Source organism: Triticum aestivum, chromosome 5B (assembly GCF_018294505.1).
Source record: "Triticum aestivum cultivar Chinese Spring chromosome 5B, IWGSC CS RefSeq v2.1, whole genome shotgun sequence".
Lineage (NCBI taxonomy): Eukaryota > Viridiplantae > Streptophyta > Magnoliopsida > Poales > Poaceae > Triticum > Triticum aestivum.
In genome coordinates this window covers 659,004,513-659,028,091 of record NC_057807.1, presented here as the reverse complement: position 1 = coordinate 659,028,091, position 23,579 = coordinate 659,004,513, and the positions used below count along the sequence as shown (strand labels likewise).

At 41.9% G+C, this 23,579-nt stretch overlaps 2 protein-coding genes across 2 annotated transcripts; one reads left to right on the top strand and one right to left on the bottom strand.

Annotated features, from left to right (window-relative positions):
* Positions 1 to 8,452: 8,452 nt before the first annotated feature.
* On the bottom strand, positions 8,453 to 11,820 carry LOC123113965 (uncharacterized). Its single transcript, XM_044535306.1, has 2 exons — positions 11,717 to 11,820; positions 8,453 to 9,974 (listed from the first exon to the last, which is right to left on the bottom strand). The coding sequence occupies exon 2, from the start codon at positions 9,962 to 9,964 to the stop codon at positions 8,612 to 8,614; it is 1,353 nt and encodes a 450-aa protein (XP_044391241.1). The 5' UTR covers positions 9,965 to 9,974; positions 11,717 to 11,820; the 3' UTR covers positions 8,453 to 8,611.
* Positions 11,821 to 14,422: 2,602 nt separating this feature from the next.
* Positions 14,423 to 21,593, top strand: LOC123115199 (uncharacterized). Its single transcript, XM_044536427.1, has 11 exons — positions 14,423 to 14,622; positions 17,961 to 18,074; positions 18,479 to 18,559; positions 18,786 to 18,899; positions 19,641 to 19,751; positions 20,184 to 20,249; positions 20,344 to 20,412; positions 20,489 to 20,632; positions 20,721 to 20,991; positions 21,073 to 21,161; positions 21,277 to 21,593. Exons 3-11 carry the CDS (start codon positions 18,482 to 18,484, stop codon positions 21,532 to 21,534), a joined length of 1,200 nt encoding a protein of 399 aa, XP_044392362.1. The 5' UTR covers positions 14,423 to 14,622; positions 17,961 to 18,074; positions 18,479 to 18,481; the 3' UTR covers positions 21,535 to 21,593.
* Positions 21,594 to 23,579: the final 1,986 nt, after the last annotated feature.

Genomic DNA, 23,579 nt, shown 5'->3' with positions numbered 1-23,579 from the left:
CAAAAAGCTCACACAGAGCCAAAGAGGCTAGAAACATCAACTAGCCAAGAAAAGACGCCACAACCGGCTGGCTAAAACTAGATAGAGATACTAAATGCCTATCCTATTACATGACCGCCATCCAAACCGGTTGAAGATATCCCGAGCTACCATCTCCCAGCGGAAAGACTCAGTAACCAAATGCTCCCTGGCCTCCGTCTGGGTTAGTAGCGACCACGAACGGATCAGTGCCGTAGCTCGGAATAAAACCTGCAAAAAATGTATACATGATATTCTGTTAAAGACCAAATCATTTCTGCAATTCCAGATAGTCCACAGGAAAGCACAAACTCCAACCCGAATATGTCTCGCTAAGTGAGGCTCAATCCCATTAAGCCATGTCCCAAATAACGCATTAACAGAATTCGGTGGGTTGATATTAAAAGCAATATGGACCGTCTGCCAAAGTACCTTGGCCAGCGGGCAATCAAAAAAGAGGTGTTTGATAGTCTCATCCCGATCGCAGAAACTACACCTAGTAGGTCCTGTCCAATTACGCTTTATCAAGTTGTCCTTAGTTAAAATAACTTGTTTATGGACAAACCACATAAACACTTTTATTTTCAGAGGAACTTTGACATCCCAAACATGCTTGGACGTAGGAATGGAGTTCGAATTAATAACATCAATATACATTGATTTTACCGTAAATGCTCCAGACTTAGTCAACTTCCAGCATAATTCATCGGGTTGTTGAGAAAGCTGGACTTCCATCAGTCTCCTAACTATACGGAGCCATTCTTCCCAACGATTGCCTGCTAGCGTTCGACGGAACTGAATATTAAGGGGGGTAGATTGAAAGACCGATGCAACGAACACCTCATGTCGTTGAATGATGCGGTACAAAGACGGGTATTGGATGGCCAAGGGTGTCTCACCGAGCCAAGTATCCTCCCAGGAACGTGTACTCGTGCCGTTTTCAATAACAAACTTCGTCCTATTAAACAATGCATGTTTGACTTTCATAAGGCCTTTCCAGAAGGGCGAGTCAGTCGGCTGGACTGTAACCTGGGACAAAGTTTTTGTCTGGAGGTACTTGCTGCGAAGGATTTGAGCCCACATAGCATCATTCTCCGAAGAGAGCTTCCACAGGCACTTGCTAAGAAGACATTTATTCTTAACTTTGAGATTCTCAATCCCGAGACCCCCTTGGTCTTTCGGTCTACAAATGATATCCCATTTAGCAAGCCGATATTTTCTTTTAAGCTCATCACCCTGCCAAAAGAAGCGCGATCGATAGAAGTCCAGTCTCTTCCTAACCCCAACTGGTACCTCAAAGAACGATAGAAGAAACATTGGCATACTCGTGAGCACCGAATTAATTAGGATTAATCGGCCTCCGTATGACATGAGCTTACCCTTCCAGCAGCTCATTTTCTTCTCAAATCGGTCCTCGATGCACTTTTTGTCAGCCTACGATGGTGGATAGGAATCCCCAAGTAAGAGAAGGGTAACTCTCCCAACTCACATCCAAACAATTGCCTATAAGCATCATGTTCATCTTTGGCCCTACCAAAACAGAACAGCTCGCTCTTATGAAAGTTGATCTTTAACCCGGTCAATTGTTCAAATAGGCATAACACCAGCTTCATATTTCTTGCCTTGGCCAAGTCATGCTCCATAAAGATGATCGTATCATCAGCGTACTGAAGGATGGAAACACCTCCATCAATAAGATGAGGTACCAATCCACCGACTTGACCACTTTCCTTAGCCCTTCCTATCAAAATTGCTAACATATCCACCACAATGTTAAACAAGATAGGTGACATCGGATCTCCTTGTCTTAGGCCTTTATGTGTCTGGAAATAGTGACCTATGTCATCGTTAACTCTAATTCCCACACTACCTTTTTGCGTAAATGATTCAACCTGTCGGCGCCAGGCTTCAGCAAAACCTTTCATACGCAATGACTGTTGGAGGAATGGCCATTTGACCTTATCATACGCTTTCTCGAAATCCACCTTAAAAATCACTCCATCTAATTTTTTGGAATGGATTTCATGGAGCGTTTCATGCAGGACTACCACCCCTTCAAGGATATTTCTGTCTAGCATGAAAGCGGTTTGGGACTGTTGCACCATAGAATGCGCAATCTGTGTGAGTCTGTTAGTCCCGACCTTGGTGAAAAATTTGAAACTAACATTGAGGAGACAGATCGGCCTGAATTGCTCAATTCTCACCGCATCTGTCTTCTTAGGAAGCAGTGTGATAGTCCCAAAATTCAAGTGAAATAATTGAAGCTGTCCAGAGAACAGATCATGGAACACAGGTAGTAAATCCCCCTTAATAATGTGCCAGCACTTTTTATAGAACTCTGCCGGGAATCCATCCGGTCCAGGAGCCTTATTGTTTTTCATCTGTGTAATGGCATCAAACACCTCCTTCTCCGAGAATGGGGCAACCAGAATATCATTATCGGCAGCCGATAGCTGAGGTACATCCTCAGTCCTGGACTCATCGAGGGACACACTATTATCCTCCGGAGGTCCAAATAACTGCTTATAATAGTCGGTAATACATGTTTTTAGGTTATCCTGACCTAAAATAGTGCCCTCGTCTTGCTCAAGCTGAAAGATACGCTTCTTTTTGTGTTTGCCATTAGCAATCAAATGGATGAACTGAGTATTCGCATCCCCCTGGACCACTTTTCGGACTTTAGCACGCAAAGCCCACTTCAGTTCTTCTTCGCGGAGCAATTCTTTTAACCTCTTCTCCGCCTCATTTTTAACCTGAAGCTCAGCTGGTGATAAAATATGGGATTCGGCCTGTATGTCCAGGTCCTGTATAAGAATAAGGAGTCTATCCTTTTCAATCTTATACTCACCACTGAGGTGCTTAGCCCAGCCCCGTAAGAAGCTTCTCAAATGCCTAATCTTATTCTGCCAACGCTCAATCGCAGTTTTGCCTCCTACACCTTTAACCCATTCCCTGGCAATCAAGTCCAAGAACCCCCTCGCGTTCAAACCATGACATCTCGAAGGAGAAGGTGTTCTTGTTACCCACGTGGTTCGGCTCCCCTAAGTCCACAAACAATGGGGTATGATCAGATATTCCCCTCAAAAGAGCTTGCACCGTAACCAGAGGGAACTTTTGTTCCCACTCAACGCTCGCAAGAACTCGATCTAGTTTTTCATAGGTTGGGTTTGGCAGAGCATTAGCCCAGATAAACTTTCGACCAGAAAGCTCTATCTCTCTCAGATCCAAGCTTTCAATAATGGTGTTGAACATGAAAGACCATCTGCCATCAAAGTTATCATTGTTCTTCTCCTCTCTCCTCCTGATGATATTGAAATCACCTCCAACTAAAATTGGCAGTTGTTCTGACCCACAGATTCGAACAAGGTCCGCTAGAAATTCCGCTTTAAGCTCGGGTTGTGCGGCACCATAGACCGCCATCAAAGCCCAGTTAAAACCATCTATCCTAGACCTAACTCGAAACTTCACCGCGAAGTCACCCATCACTACACTTCGGACTTCAAGCGAATCGCATCTCACACCTAGTAAGATACCACCCGATCTTCCTCGTGGAGGGAGGCAATGCCAATCGAAATCAATACCACCCACAAGAGAGGAGAGAAACTGTGGTGCGAAGTTATCTCTACCCGTCTCCGATAGAGCAATAAAATCTAACCTCTGCTCTAAAGCTGCCTCAGCCAGGAATCTTCTTTTAGCCAAGTCCTTCAGACCTCTGCTATTCCAAAAAATTCCTCTCATATTTCATCATGAAATTTTTTAGTGGTTCGAATCCTAGCACTCCTACGAACTGCGGAATCGGGATAAATCTTCCGTTTCCACTTACGCTTAGGTTTACTAAGCTCAGTGACCCGGTCCTCATGACCGGGTTCACAAATATGACTAGCATCATTCCCTAGGGGTGCATCATCTTCCTCAGCGTCATGAATGGGGGGTGCTAGATCCGCACGCAGATTATCGAGCACTCTAACCCCTAACGCATTAATCTCATCATCATTCATTGGTTTAACTGCTGCAAGATTACGAATAGTCTCTAAAGCACGTTCCGCCTCCAAATCTAATAGATCATTCACCGAATTGGTAATCTCACTATCCGTAGCACCTAGTGAAACTCCTAATTGGTTTGCATTATTTATAATGTCCTCATTAGAAAAATGCAATAAGGAATTAGATAGGTTGACGGACATACCAGAAGATAAAGCAGCATCCTAAAGCTTGGCCGCCCTCATAGCGCACTGCTGCTGCATATCGTCCACCTCAGGGATGTCGAGGATGCGAGCACTCATCCGTCTCCCCTCAGAGATAGGGTCCGGGATCCCACCAAATGCGACAACCTCCTCCCTAGTAAAACCTGGCACTGAAGCCCTGAAAGGTGGTGCCGAAGTTACCAGAGATGGCGTCTGCAGGTTCCCGATCCCTTGAGACAGGTGCCCCACACCAGGGACCCCTGCCAAAGGTAGTGTCGAGGAGGGTGTAGTGGGGCCGCCTGCCCGCATCCTCCTCCCACCCCAGCCGCCAGCTCAAACGAAAGAGCCATCGGCGAGGTGGTCCTCCTGACCGTCGGTGGAGAGGGAGGAGACAGGGCCTCCTGCCCCGGCGTCCCCCCTAACGCAGCAGCAACCTCCGTGGTTACCACCAACGGAGTAGCAGGAGCCGAGGCCTCCTGCCTCGGGCTCCCTCTCGCAGCACCGTCCGACCCCCTCGGGGCCGGCGTCACCGACGCCACCGGGATGTTATGGGGACGGGAGAAGACGGGGCCACCTGCCCTGAACCCCCTCCCCCACAACCCAACGCGACCGCAGTCGCCGACTCCGCAGTCGCGTCCGCGTGAGGCGCCAGAACAAGAGAAGCACCCTCCGGCCTCCTCTCCGTAGCGCCGACCAAAGTCCTCACCTGTCGTCCAGCAGACCAACCAGCCTCCCCCTCGAACTCCAACGAAGGGAGCGTGTGCTCAAGACAATCACCAGACTCAACCCAGTCACTCCAGAGTCTGGGAGATGCCGAGGCTGGCTCAAAAGACCCAAAACGCAAAGTAGTCATGGGCACCGCTGGTGAAGCTGCGGGCTCAACCCAGGTCCCCTCCCCAGGCGACTGAGAAGGTGGGTGAGAACCGTTAGACCCCTCTCAATTGGGCTCATCTGACGGTGGCCCCTTGGCCCCCGCATTACCATCCCTGTCGTGCATGTCAACATCATTACCATTAACAACATCAGCAAATAAATCGGTGTCCTCAAACTCGATCTCTAGCGGGAACACCTCTCACTTATAGGTCCAGTTGACCTTATCAGGCACAAACTCAATATCCAAAACGCTAACTAAAAGCCGTGCAACCCCATGGGCACGCGTGAAAGCCATATCCACTTTCTCTGTCTTTCCAACCATGATGCCTAAACTGGCCACCACTCGAGCATCCTGCAGAGGCTTAGATGGAGCCCCTATAAACCGCAACCAGACCTGCGTAAGTGGCTTTCCTTTGGGCTCAACCTGCTTCCACTCGTTGAACTCCAGGATACACTTAGTCCCTGGAACTTTACACAAGCCAAAGCTCAAGGTACCACAGAGCCAATGGATGACACCGCCTGAAGCCGCGGCTGAGGATGACACCAAGTAATGGCCAGGCATTAGCTCAGGTTCACCTTGGGGCCTTGTCCATTTTCCAGTCTTCTTTGAGCTGTAGCACACGCAGGTGAAACTCTTTGTCTTTCTTATCCAAAAAATGACAGTCAGCTGGAAGGACTGGGACGCACGTCCATAAATGTTGACATCATTGGTGACAAACAAGGCATAATGGTTAGGATGCGTATATTCGAGGGTAGGAATCTTAAAGATTTTGCCAGTGAGAGGATTGCAAACCCATAGCACATCCCTCGTGGCCTGACCATTGGCGTCTTTCGACTGGCGGTGGAGGGCCAGGAAGTTGTCCTGGGATGCAATGGGCTTACAGAAGTTGAGGATTGCACCAAGACCTGGAATGAAGGTCTCAAGAGATAGTGGCTTGATAGCATTGCAATCGGATTTGCTGCCAACAAAGCGTAACAATTCAGACATCCACATGAAGCTTGGTGCCAAACAGCGGGTGTCAATGTGATGCTCCCAGGGGTCTAGGGAAGTCCTTTCATTGTCCTGGTAGAAGAAGCCGAGAAGGAGGGATGCGGTGAAGCCATGGTCACGGTGCCGCCTCCTAAGGCGATCAAGGAAGATCGGATCATTGATGAGATTGCGCCAGAACTTGCTGGACGAAGCGAGGCGGGCAAGGGAGGCTGGATCAGATATGTATGCTGGGATCTTGTACATGATGTCCATAGGAAGATGCCGTGCAACATCATCCTCCTCCATTGGTCCTTCCCTAAAAAAAAAGCAAGGCACCATGTGTGTTTACCTCATGATTTAAACAATTGGCCCAATGGAATTATATAAAAAAAAGTTTCTTAAGATGACTTAATAGAAGGATCTGACTGAAATATCGAAACAATGCATTTGGAAGAACCCCCACAGGAAGACTGCAACTCCAATTTAAACCATTATCCAGCAAAATAGTGCAGAGTTGAAAAATATTCAACAGAGCTATGGTTATTTTGGTAGAACCGCACTAAAATATGTGACGGCGGGCGATTCATGAAGCTACACGGTGAAAGCACATCCCACATTGTCAACAGTAATTTCTGACCACAAATATCAAACTGCTTGATCAGCACTCGCTGTTCATCGCCGTTGGGTTAGGTCTCCTGAAAATATCCCCAAATATGTAGAGCCTCCATTAGCCTACTACAGTCAAAATAAATCACAACGCGACAAGCCGACAACCCCCAACCAAGGGAACACTTACGAGAAACTATCATTCGGTCGATTTTCACTGGCTCGGGTGCTGACAGTTTATGGCGGAGGCGTGGGGAGCAGACCAGATCACCAGACATCAACCATGTATATAATCCATCAGCCCTTCATGATAATAGTCTAGCTTCGAAGTTGAGAGACCTACCTAGGAGTAAGAGAGAAACCTGGCCGCTGTCGCCGCCGCCGCCGCCGCGTTCTCGCCGAGAGCTGTCTACCAGTGTGCCGTCGTGCGTGCGGAGAGGACGAGAGAAAGGTGTGACTCCGCCGTGAATACAAGAGGCACCACGTTGTACGGCTCGGTCAATACAAAAGGCCGCTGAGAGTGTTGTATGGGCTGAGCAAAAAAGCCCAGACAAGCTTTGCCCATATTGTGACTCATGTACCCATTTACAGCAACGGCACGGGCCCATTTATGTCCTCAATTTTTATGAAAAAAATAAATCAGAATCACTAGTTAAGGAAAAATGTATTTTGATTAGCAGGTTATAAAAAATGTGTTGTTAAAAAGAAATAATGTATTTTTTAGAAGATAAAGAAACCATTAGCGTATGTACGCAAAAAAATCATATATCTGAATTAAAAAAATGTTCATGTATATGAAATGAAATATTCAACGAGTAATTGAAATGTGTTTATGTATACAAAAATATATTCATGTGTCAAAGAAGTGCATGTGTTTTTATAAAGGTTCGTGGAATAAAATAGGTTATTAATACGTGTGTGAATATATGTTTATACATTGTGGAAAAAAATATTTAAAGCTTAAAAGGGATAAACATAAAATGTTCTCTAGAGGCTCGTCATAAAATATTTAAAGCTTAAAATATTCGAAAAGTAATGTATCCTTTTCTCTCTCATCCCATTCTCTAGAGGCTCCTCAAAAAGAAACTGTCGAAACATTGCATTAGTTCCATTTCTTTTCAGGATAAGAAAAATACAATTCCGCAGGATACATTTTACCAAAGAAGAGTTCTGCCACTGCCAGGATTGTCTAGGATCACAACTCAAATCTCATTTCAGGTATGAAGGATACATTAGTTTTGTGTAACGTTTCACAAAACTCAGTACATTTTTCAGTGCACAAGTAGGTAACGGATAGGCAATAAAAGAAACAAGTTTTAAGTTGTTCTCAGGGCGTGATTAGTGGACTACCCCTAAACTCTACAACCAACTTGGTCCTTTAAAAAATCCAGAGGCATTTAGATAAGACAGCCCAGAGATTAGAAACACAAGGGCAAATTCAGTTTACCTGACACAAGCTGGCCTATTGCACATGTTTCTTTGACTAACCCAGCAGATCACTGGATTTTTTTTAAAAGAAAAACAACGGTTTGAAGAAGCTTGTCACACCCCGCAAAAAAAAAGAAGCTTGTCACAATACCATGATGCAATTCTGAATTTCAGTAATTCATGGTACCAGCAAAATTAAACAACCATGCTACCATGGCGTTACTTGCACAACCCTTCAGCAGAATGGCCAACCAACTCAGATGCAAAGACAGAACATGGGTTAACCAGAGCTCAGTTCATTAGAAAAACACAGCTTAGTTCAACTAAAAACACAGCTTAGTTCAACTAAAAACACAGCTTAGGAAGTCTTGCATTTCATTAGGACACAAGAGCGAAAAGGTTTCACGGTGAATGTCATTAGAATGAAGTAACAAACTAATACTAATAGTCATCATTATGATGCTCATACAAAAGGAAACACATTCGACAATATTAGAATTAATGGTTGCCAGGTTGATGATGTTCCTGGCAATTAAGATGCTCCATTTGTCTCCAAATTCATCCCCATTAATGTCCTCCACCTGCCTTGGGCCTTCTCCCTTTCTAAGTCCAGAGACAGCGAGCCATCAACGACAAGGTTCGTGATTGCAAGGCAGGACAGCCAATCTATCTCATATGGGCAGAGGAAGTACTTCTTGGTTACATTTGCACTGTCAATCCTCCTCATCGACCTATCGCTGAGGCTGAACATAAAGAGGCCTTCCCCATCAACCCAGAGCACCAACGTACCACTTTTGCCTCGGAACATCTCCAACCTGACCTCTGCCCAGATCTCCAACGTGGCCACTCGCTGCGGCAACGAACTTCTCATGTCAATCCTTTCAGAAAGCACCCAGCTGCTGGAGTCAGTGCCAAGCGCACTGTTGTGTTTCCAAAGTGTCATCTGAAACCCTTGCACCATGACCAACAGAATCCCCCCGTCTGCTGAATTCCCCAGCAATGGAAACATGTTGCGCTTTGCTTCGGGTGGGAGCTCCAGGTATGACAGTTTCATATTGCTAATGTGCAGCGTGGCAACGTGAATGAGCGACATTTGTTTCCAGCTACCACATAGCCAATGGATGACATCGTCAGAAGCAGCGGCTGAGGATAACACCAAATAAAGGTCATGCATTAGCTGAGGAACTCCTTGAGACCTCGTCCATGTTCCACTCTTCGAGCTGTAGCACACACAGATGAAACGATCTCCCTTTCTTATCCAAATGCCTGTTAGTTGGAAGGACTGGGACATGCGTCCATAAATGTCGACATCATTGGTGACAAACAAGGCATAATGGTCAGGAGGTACATATCTGTGGCTAGGAATCTCAAAGGTTTCGCCAGTGAGAGGATTGCAGACACATAGCAAATCATTTAGGGCCTGACCGTTGGGAGTGGCAACTTCTGATTGGCGGCGCAGAACCAGGAAGCTGTCCTGGGATGCAATGGGCTTGTAGAAGTTAAGGCTTGCACCAAGACCTGGAATGAAGGTCTCAAGGGATAGTAGCTTGATAGCATGGCGAGCAGATTTGCTACCAACAAAGCGTAACAGTTCAGACATCCGCAAGAAGCTTGGCGCCAAACAGCGGGTTTTGTCAATGTGATACTTCCAGAGGTCTGAGGGAGACTTGTCCTGGTAGAAGAAGCCAAGAAGGAGGGAAGGGGTGAAACCGTGGTCGCGGTGCCTCCTCCTAAGGCAGTCAAGGAAGGTCGGGTCCTTGATGAGACTGCGCCAGAACTTGCTGGATGAAGCGAGGCGGGCAAGGGAGGCTGGATCAGAGATGTGTGTCGGGATCTTGTACATGATGTCCATAGGAAGATGTGGTGCTGCATAGTCGTCTTCCATTAGTCTTGCACTGCAAAGAAAAGTGATGCACCATGTGTGCTTATGTCATGTTTTAAACAATTGCCCCAGGGAAATTATATCATAATTTTTCTTAGGGTGACTTTAAAAAAGGATCTGATTTCAATATCGAGACAATGCATTTCGAAAAAACCCCACAGGAAGGGTGCAAGATCAATTTAAACCATCATCCAGCATAATAGCAAGGCAGACTTGAAAATATCCAAGATAGCTATGGTTAGTTTGGTGGAACCACGATAAAAGATGCGACCGCGCAGGGGCGGATCCACCATTGGTCATGGGTGTACAAACGTACACCCAAAATTTTCTGAAAAAAATCGTATATACGTATCACAGAGACGATAATCTGCAGCCTATAGGCCCATCAGTAGGCCATTTCGGAAGCAGCAGCGAGCCCAACAGCAGCAAAGCCAGCAGCGAGCTGTCTTCACGCACGCAGCCAACCACCAGCCAAACACAGACGCTTCGATTTCATCAGCCCATGGACAAGGCGGCGGCGCGTTGCTGCCCACGGAGAGTCTGGCGAGGGAGAGCTCGACCAAGCCACCGGCGCCGGACGGGATGGACCATCCCATGGTTTTCGCCGCTGCGGAGGACACAGGCAAGCTGCGCAGTGCCGCGCCCGCTGCCGCCAACGGGGATTGCGATGCACCGAAGGTGGGGACGACCGGACGAGCGGCGCGGCGGCGGCCGCTGCGGTCGTCAATGCCATACCAGTGCAGCAACAACCTCAATCTCTGAGCCTAAGGTAAATCCTTTTCCAATACTGAAATTGCAATGTTCACTGAGGCCCAGTTCTTTTGCCAGAATCTGGGGATTCTCCCAGAATCCGACCCCTACCCAGCTTCTCCCAGAATCTTTGAGCCCCATGTGTTTTACAATCCTATCTAGTTAGAGTCTAATTAGATAGGATTGTAAAACAAATGGGGCTAAAAGATTCTAGGAGAAGCTGGGTAGGGGTCGGATTCTGGGAGAATCCCCAGATTCTGGCAAAAGAACTGGGCCTGAATGTGTTGTGAAATCCCTAACTAAGTGTGTTGCTTATATTCGGATTCAGAGAGATATAGATCTATAGGTGTCACATGAGTGAGGATCTGGTTGATTTAAATAGCAGAAAAATAACAAATGAATTGTCTTTGAATTGTAGGCACATTCAAAACTTAAGAGGAAGAACATTGATTTGAAAACTTTATGGAGTACAGTGAACAATTTCATTAATCTTGTAATATATTATTGCTATTGTGAACAATTTGTATTGTGTGAACCCAGTTGGCTTCTCTGTTAGGGTGAAAAACAAATTGAACATCCAAAGTTGAATTTCTGGATCCACCACTGCGACCGCGGGCGATTCATGAAGCTAGTACAAGGTAAAAACACACCCCACATTGTTCAGCAGCATTAGGGATAATTTCTGACCAAAAATATCAAACTGATTGAGCTGGCATCACACTGTTCATCGCCGCTAGGGTTACGTCTCCAGAAAATATCCCCAAATGTGTTGAGCGTCCATTACCCTAATACAGTCAAAATTAAGCACTACGCAACAATCACCAGGCACGGGATCTCCGGGTAGAGACTACCAATTAATCGATTTCGCTGGGTCCGGAGCTGATAGTTTATGGCGGGGGCGGGGGAGCAGACAAAGAGAAGTAAGACGAACTAAGACTCTAATCCATCAGCCCCTCGTGATAATAGTCTAGCTTCAAGCCGGAGAGACCTACCTAGGAGAGATACCTTGTCGCCGTCGCCGCCGCCGCCGCGTTCGCGCCGGTGTGCCGTCCATGTGCGGTGTGCCGGGGAGAGGACGAGAGAAAGCCAGCCTGAAGGTGACACCGTTGGGACAGTGTTGTGTGGGCTGACCAAAAAAGCCGAGACGAGATTTGGTTCAAGGGAAGGCCCAATTCAGACCTCCTGTTTAGTCTTTACATCCTCATTTTTCTTTTTCTTTTAGAAAATCCTCAGTTTTAATTCTAAAAAAAACATCCACAGTTTTCTAAATTTAGAGGCCTTTTTCTATATACATGTAGTTCAAATTTGAATTGTACCCACTATATAGCTCGAAATTCATTTAATGGCTAGATAATAGAAAATTGATTAAGAAAAATGCAAATTTGCACATGGAAGATGTAATGGTGTATGCTGAATGTTCAAAAAATATATTTTCTTTGTATAAGACCTACAAATATACCCAATAACCTAAACATGAATTTTCAACCAATTAGTGGCTGTTTTTTCATAGACTTGTAGTTCAATTTGAAATATATCGAATGTCGATAAATGTAGTGCCTTAAAATAGCACATGAACACTGAAAAATGCCAGGTTTTGACATGTAAGATGTACTGGTGTGTGTTGAATGCGATTTTTTTTGGATCCTTCTGGGTCAGTAATCTTTGGACCTGCCTCACATTATTTCTTAATGTGCCATTTCAAAAGTATGAGATCCAAATTATTACATAAACATAAGTAAAACGAAGGCATATTACTATGTAATGTAGGCCATTTTGGTATCTCTCTAGCTACTAGCTCTTCCAACTCCACGGTCAGAATTGGGCCAAACGGCCTAACTCCGCGGAGTTGGGAAGGAGAAGTTGGTTTCCCACATAGTGTAAAAATATTGGTTCGATCTATCATTAACTCCATATTACCAAGAATCTTTCCCCTAGCAAACAAAGCCATAAAGCATAGCAAGTCGAACGATCGCCAGCTCCGGTCTTTCTACGAAGAAGCTCGTTATTGGTTATCAGCTAAGGAGTTGGGGACCTTTTGACCTAGGAGAGAAACCCAACAGGACTGTGTTATCTTCAATGTAGAACAATCATGGATAATTTTAGATCATTATTTTGGTATTTCCGAAAATGATAAGGTTTACTAAATAGTAGAAAAGAAAGGAACAAAAAAGGAAAGGGACAATTCCATTTTTTCCCTAACTTGCGCCCACTCTCATCTTTACCCTTAAAAAAAATCTTGTGCTCAACCTTGCCCCTCTTCCGTCAAGTGCGCTTATGGAAATACCCGTCTATGCCATTTCCGTTTGGTCAAAGGCCTTTGACCGTCTAAGGGACGTTCTCTGGACAGTTTTACCATCGCTGCATATGTCACTTACATATGGGACCATTTCATACCTATGGATTTTTTTTTACAAAAACTCTCTCTCGTTTCTCTTTTGTTTCACTTACATGTGAGGCCAACTAAAAAAGAAAAGGGGGAAAACGAAATGAAGGGTTTGGGCCGAATTTTGCCGACGGCGACCAAATCCTTTGGCGAAGGCACGCCGGGAAGCTGCAGGGAGGCCGAGCGATGGCATCAGGCGATAGCCTTGGTTGTTCCGCATCCAGCGATGGTGGCTTTGGACTAAATGGTCACTGGCATGAATGGCAGCGACCAATCCCACGCCGGCTGTGGGCAGCGCAAGTCGGAGAGCCGGCTATCATGCGAGATTAAGAGGGGTAAATGGTGCGATAGCTTAAGGAGCTCAACTGGAGCACGATGGCACACCATTGGGGCTCTGGAAATACCGGAGTGAGGAAATCGATGGTGACAGATATGGAAGGGCTTGGAGCTCACAAGGAAGACGACCCTAGGTCATGGGCTTGTAGTGGACGATGTCAATGTGGCACCTCGGGATCCTCAAAGCGCGGCGGGTATTGGCTGGTGTGCTTCAACGACATCAAAATTAACAGCGGCGGTCCGAAGGTGAAGGTGGGGAAGATGACATTGTGACACCCTGTCATGGCTTTCTCTGCTCAAATTTGTCGGCTCAGAGGTTGACAACATCTCCACAGAGCTCCTAGCAAGGTTGTGGCACTTGGGGTTACCGCTGGACGCGTGCCTGCCTGACGATGGCGATCGAACGCTCTCGGGTGTTCTTGTGGGAGAGGGCTAGAGGATGAGAGATAGAATGAGGGTGAGATAGAGAGAGATGGAGAGGGGAGGATAAGGAGAGTGTTGAGATGTGTCTGGAGCTCGCGGTGGCAGCAGCGTAGGGTTGGGGCGTCGGGTTCGCCGGAGTTGAACTAGTGTTGTGTGGTAGGGAGAGAGAGAATTTTTCCTTCTATTTATTTATTTCTATTTTATTGTTAGGCCCACATGTAAGTGGAAGAAAGAGAGTTTTTTTCATGAAGGTGGGTCCCACCCGTAAGGGACATATCCACAGAGGGGCAAAAATGCCCAGGAAACATCCCTTAGATGGTCAAAGGCCTTTGACCAGACAGAAACGGCTCAGAGGGGTATTTCCATAAGCGAAGTTGACAAAAGAGGGGAAAAGTTGAGAAGATGATTTGTTTTTAGGGGTAAAGATGAGAGTGGGCGCAAATTAGGGGGGGGGGATTGAAATGAGCCAAAAAACAAAACCACACGACCTAACCTAACCTAACCCTAACCTAAAAATTTTCTCTCCCCAAACATCTCCCAACCTTAGCCGCCACCATTCCCCTCTCCAGATCTGCTTTCCCTCTCCCAATCTCTCACCTTCCTCCGCTCGTCCCTTCTCTTCTCCCGGCCGCCCCTAACCTCACCACCACCACCCACTGCCCCTCTCTTTCTCTCTCACAGCTCCCCACGTCTTTGGTCGCACGGCAGCGTGGCACAAGCAGCACCGGACACATAGTAGGACACAGTTTAATTTGTCTCCAATACAAAGGTAATGTTTCTTGTTTCCCTTTCGTCGTATTTTGACTAGATTCTCCTTAGTTAAGATCCCCCCACCCCCCGATGCAATTTCCAGTTGAAGATCTTGATCTTCAGAGACACATTGAATGTCCAAAAGAATTCTTGTGGAAAATAGTGACTCCCATCATACCTTTCCAACAAGGAGAATTCTAATGCTTTCATGTCACTCATGTACTGGTTTTGAGTGGAGGTATTGATTCCATAGGAATTCCTGCCAAACATCATCCTTGTTAAGTAATTTGTACAACCACACATGTGGGGAGGTAAGCATTATAATGGGATCCTCGATGACTAGTCCACCTTGGTATTTTTTTACTTGCATATAACAGTCCACATGACCAACTGATACTTTCTTTTCTATTCATCACATTTCCAGAAAAATATGGATATGTAATATTCCATTGTTTTTCGTACCTCTTTTGGTATCTCAAATAATAAAATCATACACATCGATAGGATAGTGAGTATCACATTGACAAGGATTATCATGTCCCCATGGAACAAAAGCTTTCCTTTCCAATTGTTAAGTTTCATCTCGAAGCGATCCTCCATCATCTTCCATTCTTTATTAAGGAGTTTCCTGTGATGGACGCGATTTTCCAAATACCTGAATGGTAGAGAAGCTATCACACATGTTCAAAACTCCGATCTTCTTTTGTCACCGTCATAATGCACATGTGCATTGTACTAATCAATGCAATTTCGTTTCACTAAACATTTTCCTTGTCTCGCCTTGACTAGTGAAGGATGTAAGTGATACTCTTTGTTCATTAGCTTATTTCTCTATTTTGAGAGTTGATCTTCCATGTTCTTTCTTTTTATTATGTGAACTTAGGTTCATACAATTTCTCAGTTTGTACATGGTAATTAATGATCACATTTATAACTTACAAAATTATTAAAAACAACAATATAATGGGTAGAAACTAGTTCTTGTGAAATTGGTAATACAAAGATTTTTTTAGATGTGATTAAATTACCAAAAAATAAGATACATTACATATTATGTAACTTATCTTGCATATTTCATCTTCTGATTTTTACAACTCTTAGACAATCTTATTTATATAGCAAAGTTCATGTTGGCATGCTTCCATTTTCCATGGTTTCACAAATTTAAATGTTGAAAACATGATTTTTCTTTCTAATTATAGGAAAAGGTCACATGGACCCATGCGTAAATATGATTATTCTTGCAACACAACCACTAGTACATCAAAGCCTACTAGTAGTGTGCCAAAATTGTCACTAGTGGCATGTAAGCAGCACACCACTAGTATCATGCGACTAATAAGTGGTTACTAGTGGTGTGACCGTGGCACACCACTAGTAACCAACCTACTAGTGATGTGGGCTTCCCAAGTCACTAGCTCATTGTAACCCACTCAGGATGGAATGATTTCACACCTGCACTCAAATGTTCTTCATACATTGAGTTTTGATACATTGTCCAACGAAGTTAAATGAGGTTGTTTAACAAGAAATGCAGTTGTGTAGCATGCCTCAACGTGATACATCTTAACAACATAGTTTTGACCTTTTGGGTGCGGTATTTCCTGCAAGGAGCTGACAGCCAACAAGATATGCCCTCATAATACTTTTATACACAACCTCCTCTAATTCCATAGATAGGACAACTTAGACTTCTTAAATGATATCCTCAGCAAGACCATATCCATGAGTAATATAAAACTTAATTAGTATTATCCTATTGCCAAAGTTCCTTTCATAACACAAGATTGAATTTTGAAGCATCATAATCAAGGCCTAGGACATGTATACATAACCATGTCAGGTTTCTGATGAGATGAAATCACATAAAACTGAAGATATCTTTATAATTTAATAACACTACCAATGAAAATGTCCTTGGTAATTGTTTTATTACACCAAACCTATTTATTTTGTCAACAAGACCTATCATTAATTCTTTTGGTGTGTGCTTAGTTGATTACAGTTTTTTGTTGCGCCTCTCATCAGAAAGAATGCATGTCATACAAGTTCAACTGTGCAACAATATTAGTTTGTACATATCAGTACAACTATTTAAATTCAAAATGTAATTTCTTAAATCGATTTTAAACACCTTGTGCATTTGAATCTGCTATCTTCAATGTCTTGCTTTAGGTCGGACACATTGTCTTCTTTAGTTTCCTCATTATGGCTTTCATAAGTATATGGTCTTCATTGAAGCTACTACTACTTTCATGACATGACGTTAACATGTTTCTACTAAATTAGAATGGATTTGAAATTTTCAGAATCGTTTGTAAGTGATCAACATAGGAGTTATATTTTGTATTTTATAGGTACTTAATATATAAAGTTTGCAAATATTGTTTATTTGAAAACCATCAAATGTAGCTAAAAACTTGAGAACGTCTATTCAAATTGATAAATTCTCACTCCTGCTATTTAATTAGCTTTGTATAAATAAAAATTGTGATAAATTTCTTTATTTGAAGATTGTAATGTTAATTAAAAATCTGTGATAAAGGTAAGGGCTGACTATAGCACAAAGTAACATGCACAACAATTTGAGTATCAAGTATTAATTTCTCTACAATGGATCTATATACGTGGTAGTTGAATATGTAGAACATGAGGATTTTCAGTAGGTTATGACCATAGTAGCAAATGGATCTATACTTCATCATGGATGAAGCTGAAACTGTGAAATGTGAAAAGGCGTAAGTATAGAATAAGATACTAATCAAAGATAGAAAACTTAACTGGTGTCATCGAGCGGTGAAAACAACTGAATTCTTAAACTATAGATGAATCGTTGTTGCTCCTCTTGATCTTGGAAGTAGTTTTGCATTGTGCGTGTGAATATGCAACCTTCAGTGGTAGGTAGTGGATGAAAAGTGTAGATACTGCTCGTTTCTAGATGATGATGTGGTGGCAACATGAGAAGAAAAATTGGACGATTGGGGAAGGGTTTTTTACAACAACAGTTTTATGGGACCCAAGAGGACGGTGTCGCTTATGTGAGCATACCCACTACCTCTCACTCAACCACCACTTCTTCTTCCTTTGTCTTGCCGCTTGGTTTTCTTCCTCCCAAATCTTGGATTTGTATTTGATTTTTCAAATTACGGACGATAAGTATTGAAATGTTGAAATTTATTTTTCATAGATTCATCTTGGCACTGGATTTGATTAGTTCTTATGCTATTATTCCTTTTACATAGAATGTTTAACTATCTATTTTATTGTTGTTTCTGGTTTTCCCTACAAATAGCATATCCGATTGAAGGTGCTACATTTTTGTTCTAAATATTTGTTCTTGGGTGATGGTATTTCTAGGAGATGGATTGCATGGATGCAAGTAATAATGAGAAGTTGAATCGACGCTATGACTTGAGGAACTCAAGTGTCAAGATCCGTGGTTATTTGTGAAGCAGTTCTAGCAGAAGTGAGGTACATATCTAGTTCAAAGCTCTACAAATTTGTTACTACGTTCTAAACATGAACACTTTTATTAAATTTGACCAATTCAAATTCATTCTTATATTGAATCTTTTCTAAGATATGGTAGTATTTCTAATAACTTTTCAAAATTAAGCAATATGGTTAGTGTGTGAAGCTGACTTTGGTCTACTATGTACAATATACTAATTAGTCATAAGTAACAATGGTCATTAGTTTCACTAGTACTTGCATTTAGAATTAATGTTCACGAAATTGTTTGCATGTATGAAGGAAGTTGCGTGGAACTATCTGTTCTATTAATGGCTTTCATTTCTCTACAAAATCTAATTTGTATATAATCTTGTTAATTTTGTTGTAATTTTTTCTTGCGTATTTAATATTTGTACTTGCAGCACATGGATGGACAACATGATGTGAGATCTTCAAATATGAAAAATGGTTGTGATGTAGTGACCAACTCTGACAATATGAAGGTAAACGTCTGAACATTAGTTGTGTTGTGTACCCATTGCCTTATTACATGTACAAAACAATGAAATATGATTAATGAATGAGTATCAGTTGCATATATATTGTACAATGCAACACATTGTCCTATGATGTATTGTGCTACTGCTTTTTTCTATACTAAAGATGAAATCGATTAAGTCCTCTAGATTCTGTTTCTTAATATATGTTATTGCTTGTTCAATTATTTAGGCAGTTGATCATATTGATAGAATAAGAGATGAGAATGTTCATAGGAGGTATGACTTGAGGAGTGCAAGATTTAAGAGTACTTCTGATGTACCTAGTAGTTCGAGCAAAAGAAAGGTACATGTATAATTGTAAGAACTTTTTATGTATATTTCTTGGGTTTGAATATGAAACAATTGTTTATTTCTATTTATAACTTGCAAATTATCTATCTATATAATCTTCCATGTTATGTACACTAGTATTTGTGATAAATATAGGCAATCGAGTAATATTAAAATTTAGAAGAATCCATGTCTTTTCAAATAAAATTGACACTTATGGCTATCGTCAAAGGAATTATTGCTAGCTATAGTAAGTTGTTGCTATGTTGTAACGTGACTCGTTTACTAGTATCTTTTTCGAAACATATTTAATGAAAATGCTAATAGGGTGATTTTTTTGCCCCACAATGCTTGGTTCATCACTACACATGAGATTCAACCGAAGTCACGGGAGATATAAATATAAAGAAACAAAGATTAACTCGTAGTTCACATGTACTTAGAAAACTTAGAAAGAATATTTGTGAAGTGTTTTTCTAGGTTTTAATCTACTGAATATCTTGAAATCCAACCTTCAAATATATATATATATATATATATATATATATATATATATATATATATAAATATATAAGAACGTTCAATTTTGAATCTAAATTTCTTCATTACTTATTATGTGCTTATTACATACAAAAACGATATTATATTTAATATTTTTTATATTGTGCTAAATATGTGTTCGCCAATTACAAGTTTAATTGTATATTTTATTTGTCATGTTCATTTTGTGGATAGTCGTAAACTTTTGTGTCAGCTGAATCGACATGATGGAAGGAACAATGAGCACATGAACAGAAAAAATGTAGTGAGGAGTCCAACAGTCCAAAGTAGTTCCATCCAGCAAAAATGGATTACCAAGAGCAAGGTATACTTCTATTTGGAAGCATTATATATAAGTTGTGTACATAAAATATTTTTTTGTGTACTATATGTTAACATTCAAAATAATTTCACAAAGTTAAGTAACGTATTTAAGATAAGGAGATGAATTTATTATATTTATTTTTCTTCTCAAGTGATTGCAATTGAATTGAGCTTTGGGAATATTGTGCCCAATTATATGAAGAATTTGCATATTGTAAGAAATAATGGTTCAATATGTTACTTAGGCTCTAAGTATTTTACATATGATATGAATGTAGATTATGAATGAATTGTAATCAATTTAAATTCGATTTCCTGATTGTTGGATATGACATTCAGATAGCATGGACATGCATAATGGAAGTGTTATTCCTATTAGTACCTTTGATTGGCAAATTGTTGGCACATAACCTAAAAAATCCATATTTTGTAGTACAATATAACTCGTGGGCACAAAAATAAGAAGAGGACGGAAGCAACGCTAAGTTTTGGAAGTCAGGTAAGTTGTGTGCTTTGTAATATAAGACAACTAGTAATACAAAATCTAGCCAATATTCTCAATTACAATATCTTTGTGTTCATAATGCATGAAGAAGGACAATACAAATGTTCCTCCTTTAAACTGTCCACCAAGATTCGAAAATGTGACGCCAAAATGCGAGGTTGTATACTTTCTTATTTGCTTTAGGTTTTAATTGATAAAATATTTAATCTCATTAATTTTTGTTTGGAAAGCAGTACCATGTTACCGCCCATCAAATGGGGTACTTTCTTTCTGATGCGTGTTATGCTTGTGGGAAACCACGAGGTCCATGCATGCCAATGAAGAGAGACAAACAATTTTTCAGCCTTCCAATAGTATCTTCACATAGAGAATTTCTGGTATGTAAGATAGATAACAACACTTCCGTGTATCTTGAATGCCACATATCTTTATTTTACTAGATTATTTTTTACAAATGTGTCCTAGACAATACCTTGCAATCTTCGTGAAAAGGTTAACAAGATGGGTGAAGATACGATAAATATTGAAGATATGTATCAAAGAAATTACAAAGTTAAACTTGTAAAAGCTTCTGCAATGACGTTTCTGTGTGGAAGTGGGTGGCAAGAATTTGTGATTACTCATGATATTGATGATGGTGATCGAGTTTGTTTCCACTTCAAAGAAGACTTGGTGACCATGATTGCATTTGTTTACCGAGATAAGCTTGTATGGCGTGATGGAAAGAAGGTTATTGGTAAGATTTTTAGCTTGTATCAATTATGCATGTGTACTACTAGTTGTTCTTTATTTAATGAGTTTTTTTTGCAATTTGTAGCGACAAATGAAGTTCAACCAACTTACATGAAAGGGCTTGTCCGTTCTTTCAAAATGGAGATGAGTAGCACTGACATGAATTGCATGCTTGTAAGTGACACGTTCTTCTAGAACAGTAGCAAGTATATTAACTAAGTATGTAACTAGTTCATCTAATGTGTCCCCAACTATGCACCATGTATCATTCTGAAATTTGCATTTGCAGACACTTAACATGTCTATTACTGAAGAACTATGCTTGCCAAGAGAAGGTGAAGTTACACTTATCAATCGCAGAGGTGATGTTAAAGTGGAAGATGGATACTCCATTTCTGCTGATGATGGTTGTCTTGGTTTGACATATGGCTGGAAGGATTTTCTTGAAAGATTTCCAATTCCAATTAGATCTATCATTGAAGTGAATGTGGTGAAAGAGAATAATAAGTTGATCATGTACTTCCTACTGCTGGAGGTAGATGTGTAGGGCGTCAGAGTTATATATGAAGTAAATTATAAACTGTGGTCATATGTTAACTATTAGACATTTCAAGTAATTTATTACTTATTTGAACTGGTTATGTAATGTGCTCAACTTTGTTAACTTGAGAAATGTACATTGTGTTAGCACAAAAGCTTGAGTTTATTTTGTATGTATAAGGCTTGAATAAATAATTAAATAAAAATTAATTTTATATTTAAAACAAAAATTAAGAGGAACCATATTAAGATCATGCTAAGGAAAGGTAATATACTATCAGGTTGTTCATAAAATATAAGTAGAGGTTAAAAAATAAATCATATGTGTGGATTGGTGCCAAACTATACTTGCATCAACACACTAAAATTACGGTTATATAAGTAGTGTAGATTGCAAGATTATTAGTTCAATGAAATATAGTTGTAGATGCATCGCTCTATTAGTATAATTTCAAGTACATCCATATGTGGAAACCCTCAAATTCGAATATAAATTTAAACTATAAAATCCTAAACCCCAAATGGTAAATTTTCTAAGCATCTGGGCATATCTGACACTGTCATGTGGTTGTGATTGTAGATTCAGATTTGAGATGAAAACCATGTCGCCATCACCAATACCACCTCCACTGCCGATATGGTCATGGGCACCAAGCATAGTCTGCCATAATAGAGAAGAGGGAGGGGGATGAGACTGATGGAGACCTTGCTACCACATGCATGGCCAAGAGCATTGTCATGTGGCCTTGTGATAACCCACAAGTATAGGGGATTGCAATAGTTTTCGAGGGTAGATTATTCAAACCAAATTTATTGATTCGACACAAGGGGAGCCAAAGAATATATGCAAGTATTAGCACTTGAGTTGTCAATTCAACCACACCTGAATAACTAAATATCTGCAGGAGAGTGATCAGTAGCACAATAGTATGATAGTTTGATAGCACTGGTAATAGTAGCAATAGTAACGGTAACAGTATCGGTTTTATAGTGATTGTAACAGCAGCAACAGCAGCAGTAACTTAGCCAAGATCAGTATGCGAAAAGCGTAGGCATTGGATTAGTGATGGATAATTATGCCGGATGAGATTCATCATGTAACAGTCAAAACCTAGAGCAATACACATAGCTCCAATTCATCAATATAGTGTAGGCATGTATTCCGTATATAGTCATACGTGCTTATAATAAGAACTTGCATGACATCTTTTATCCTACCCTCCATTGGCAACAGGGTCCATAAGAAAACTAAGGGATACTAAGGCCTCCTTTTAATAGAGAACCGGAACAAAGCATTAACACATGGTGAATAGATGAACTCATCAAATTACACTTATCCCCGGAGAGTATCCCACACAATTGTCACGATGGGGTCTACGGATCAGAACAATAACAAGTTCATATGACTAGCAGGTAGGATCAAGAACTCAAATATATTCATGAAAACATAGAGGGTTTAGATCTGAAATCATGGAACTCGGTCTTGGGGAATGTTGCATGGGAAACAAAAAAATTCCTACGCTCACCAAGATCCAATCTAGGAGATGATCATCTACGAGAGGAGAGATTAGATCTACATACCCTTGTAGATTGCTAAGCAGAAGCATTAAGAAACGTGGTTGATATAGTCGAATGTCTTCGCGATCCAATCATGATCCGTCCCACGAACTCCCGATCCAAGTGCCGAATGGACGGCACCTCCGCGTTCGACACACCTCTGGCTTGATGAAGCCTTCACCTCCTCGCTCCAGTGAGCGACGGTGAAGTAGTAGCTCGAGTCCTCAGACAGCACGACGACCTGGTGGCGGCGGTGGTGGAGAAATCTCAGCAGAGCTTCACTAAGCACTACGGAGAAGAAGAGGGATGCGAGGGAGAGGAGAGGCAGCGCCGTGGCATGGAGACGTGCTCTAGGGGTGTAGCTGCCCTCTCTCTACCTCTCTATATATAGGGCAAGGGATGAGGGGGTGGCGCCCCTAGGGTTTCCCCTAGGGGGCGGCGGCCAGGGCAGATGGGATCTCCCCTAGGGTGACTTGCCCCCCAAGCCGGGAGGTG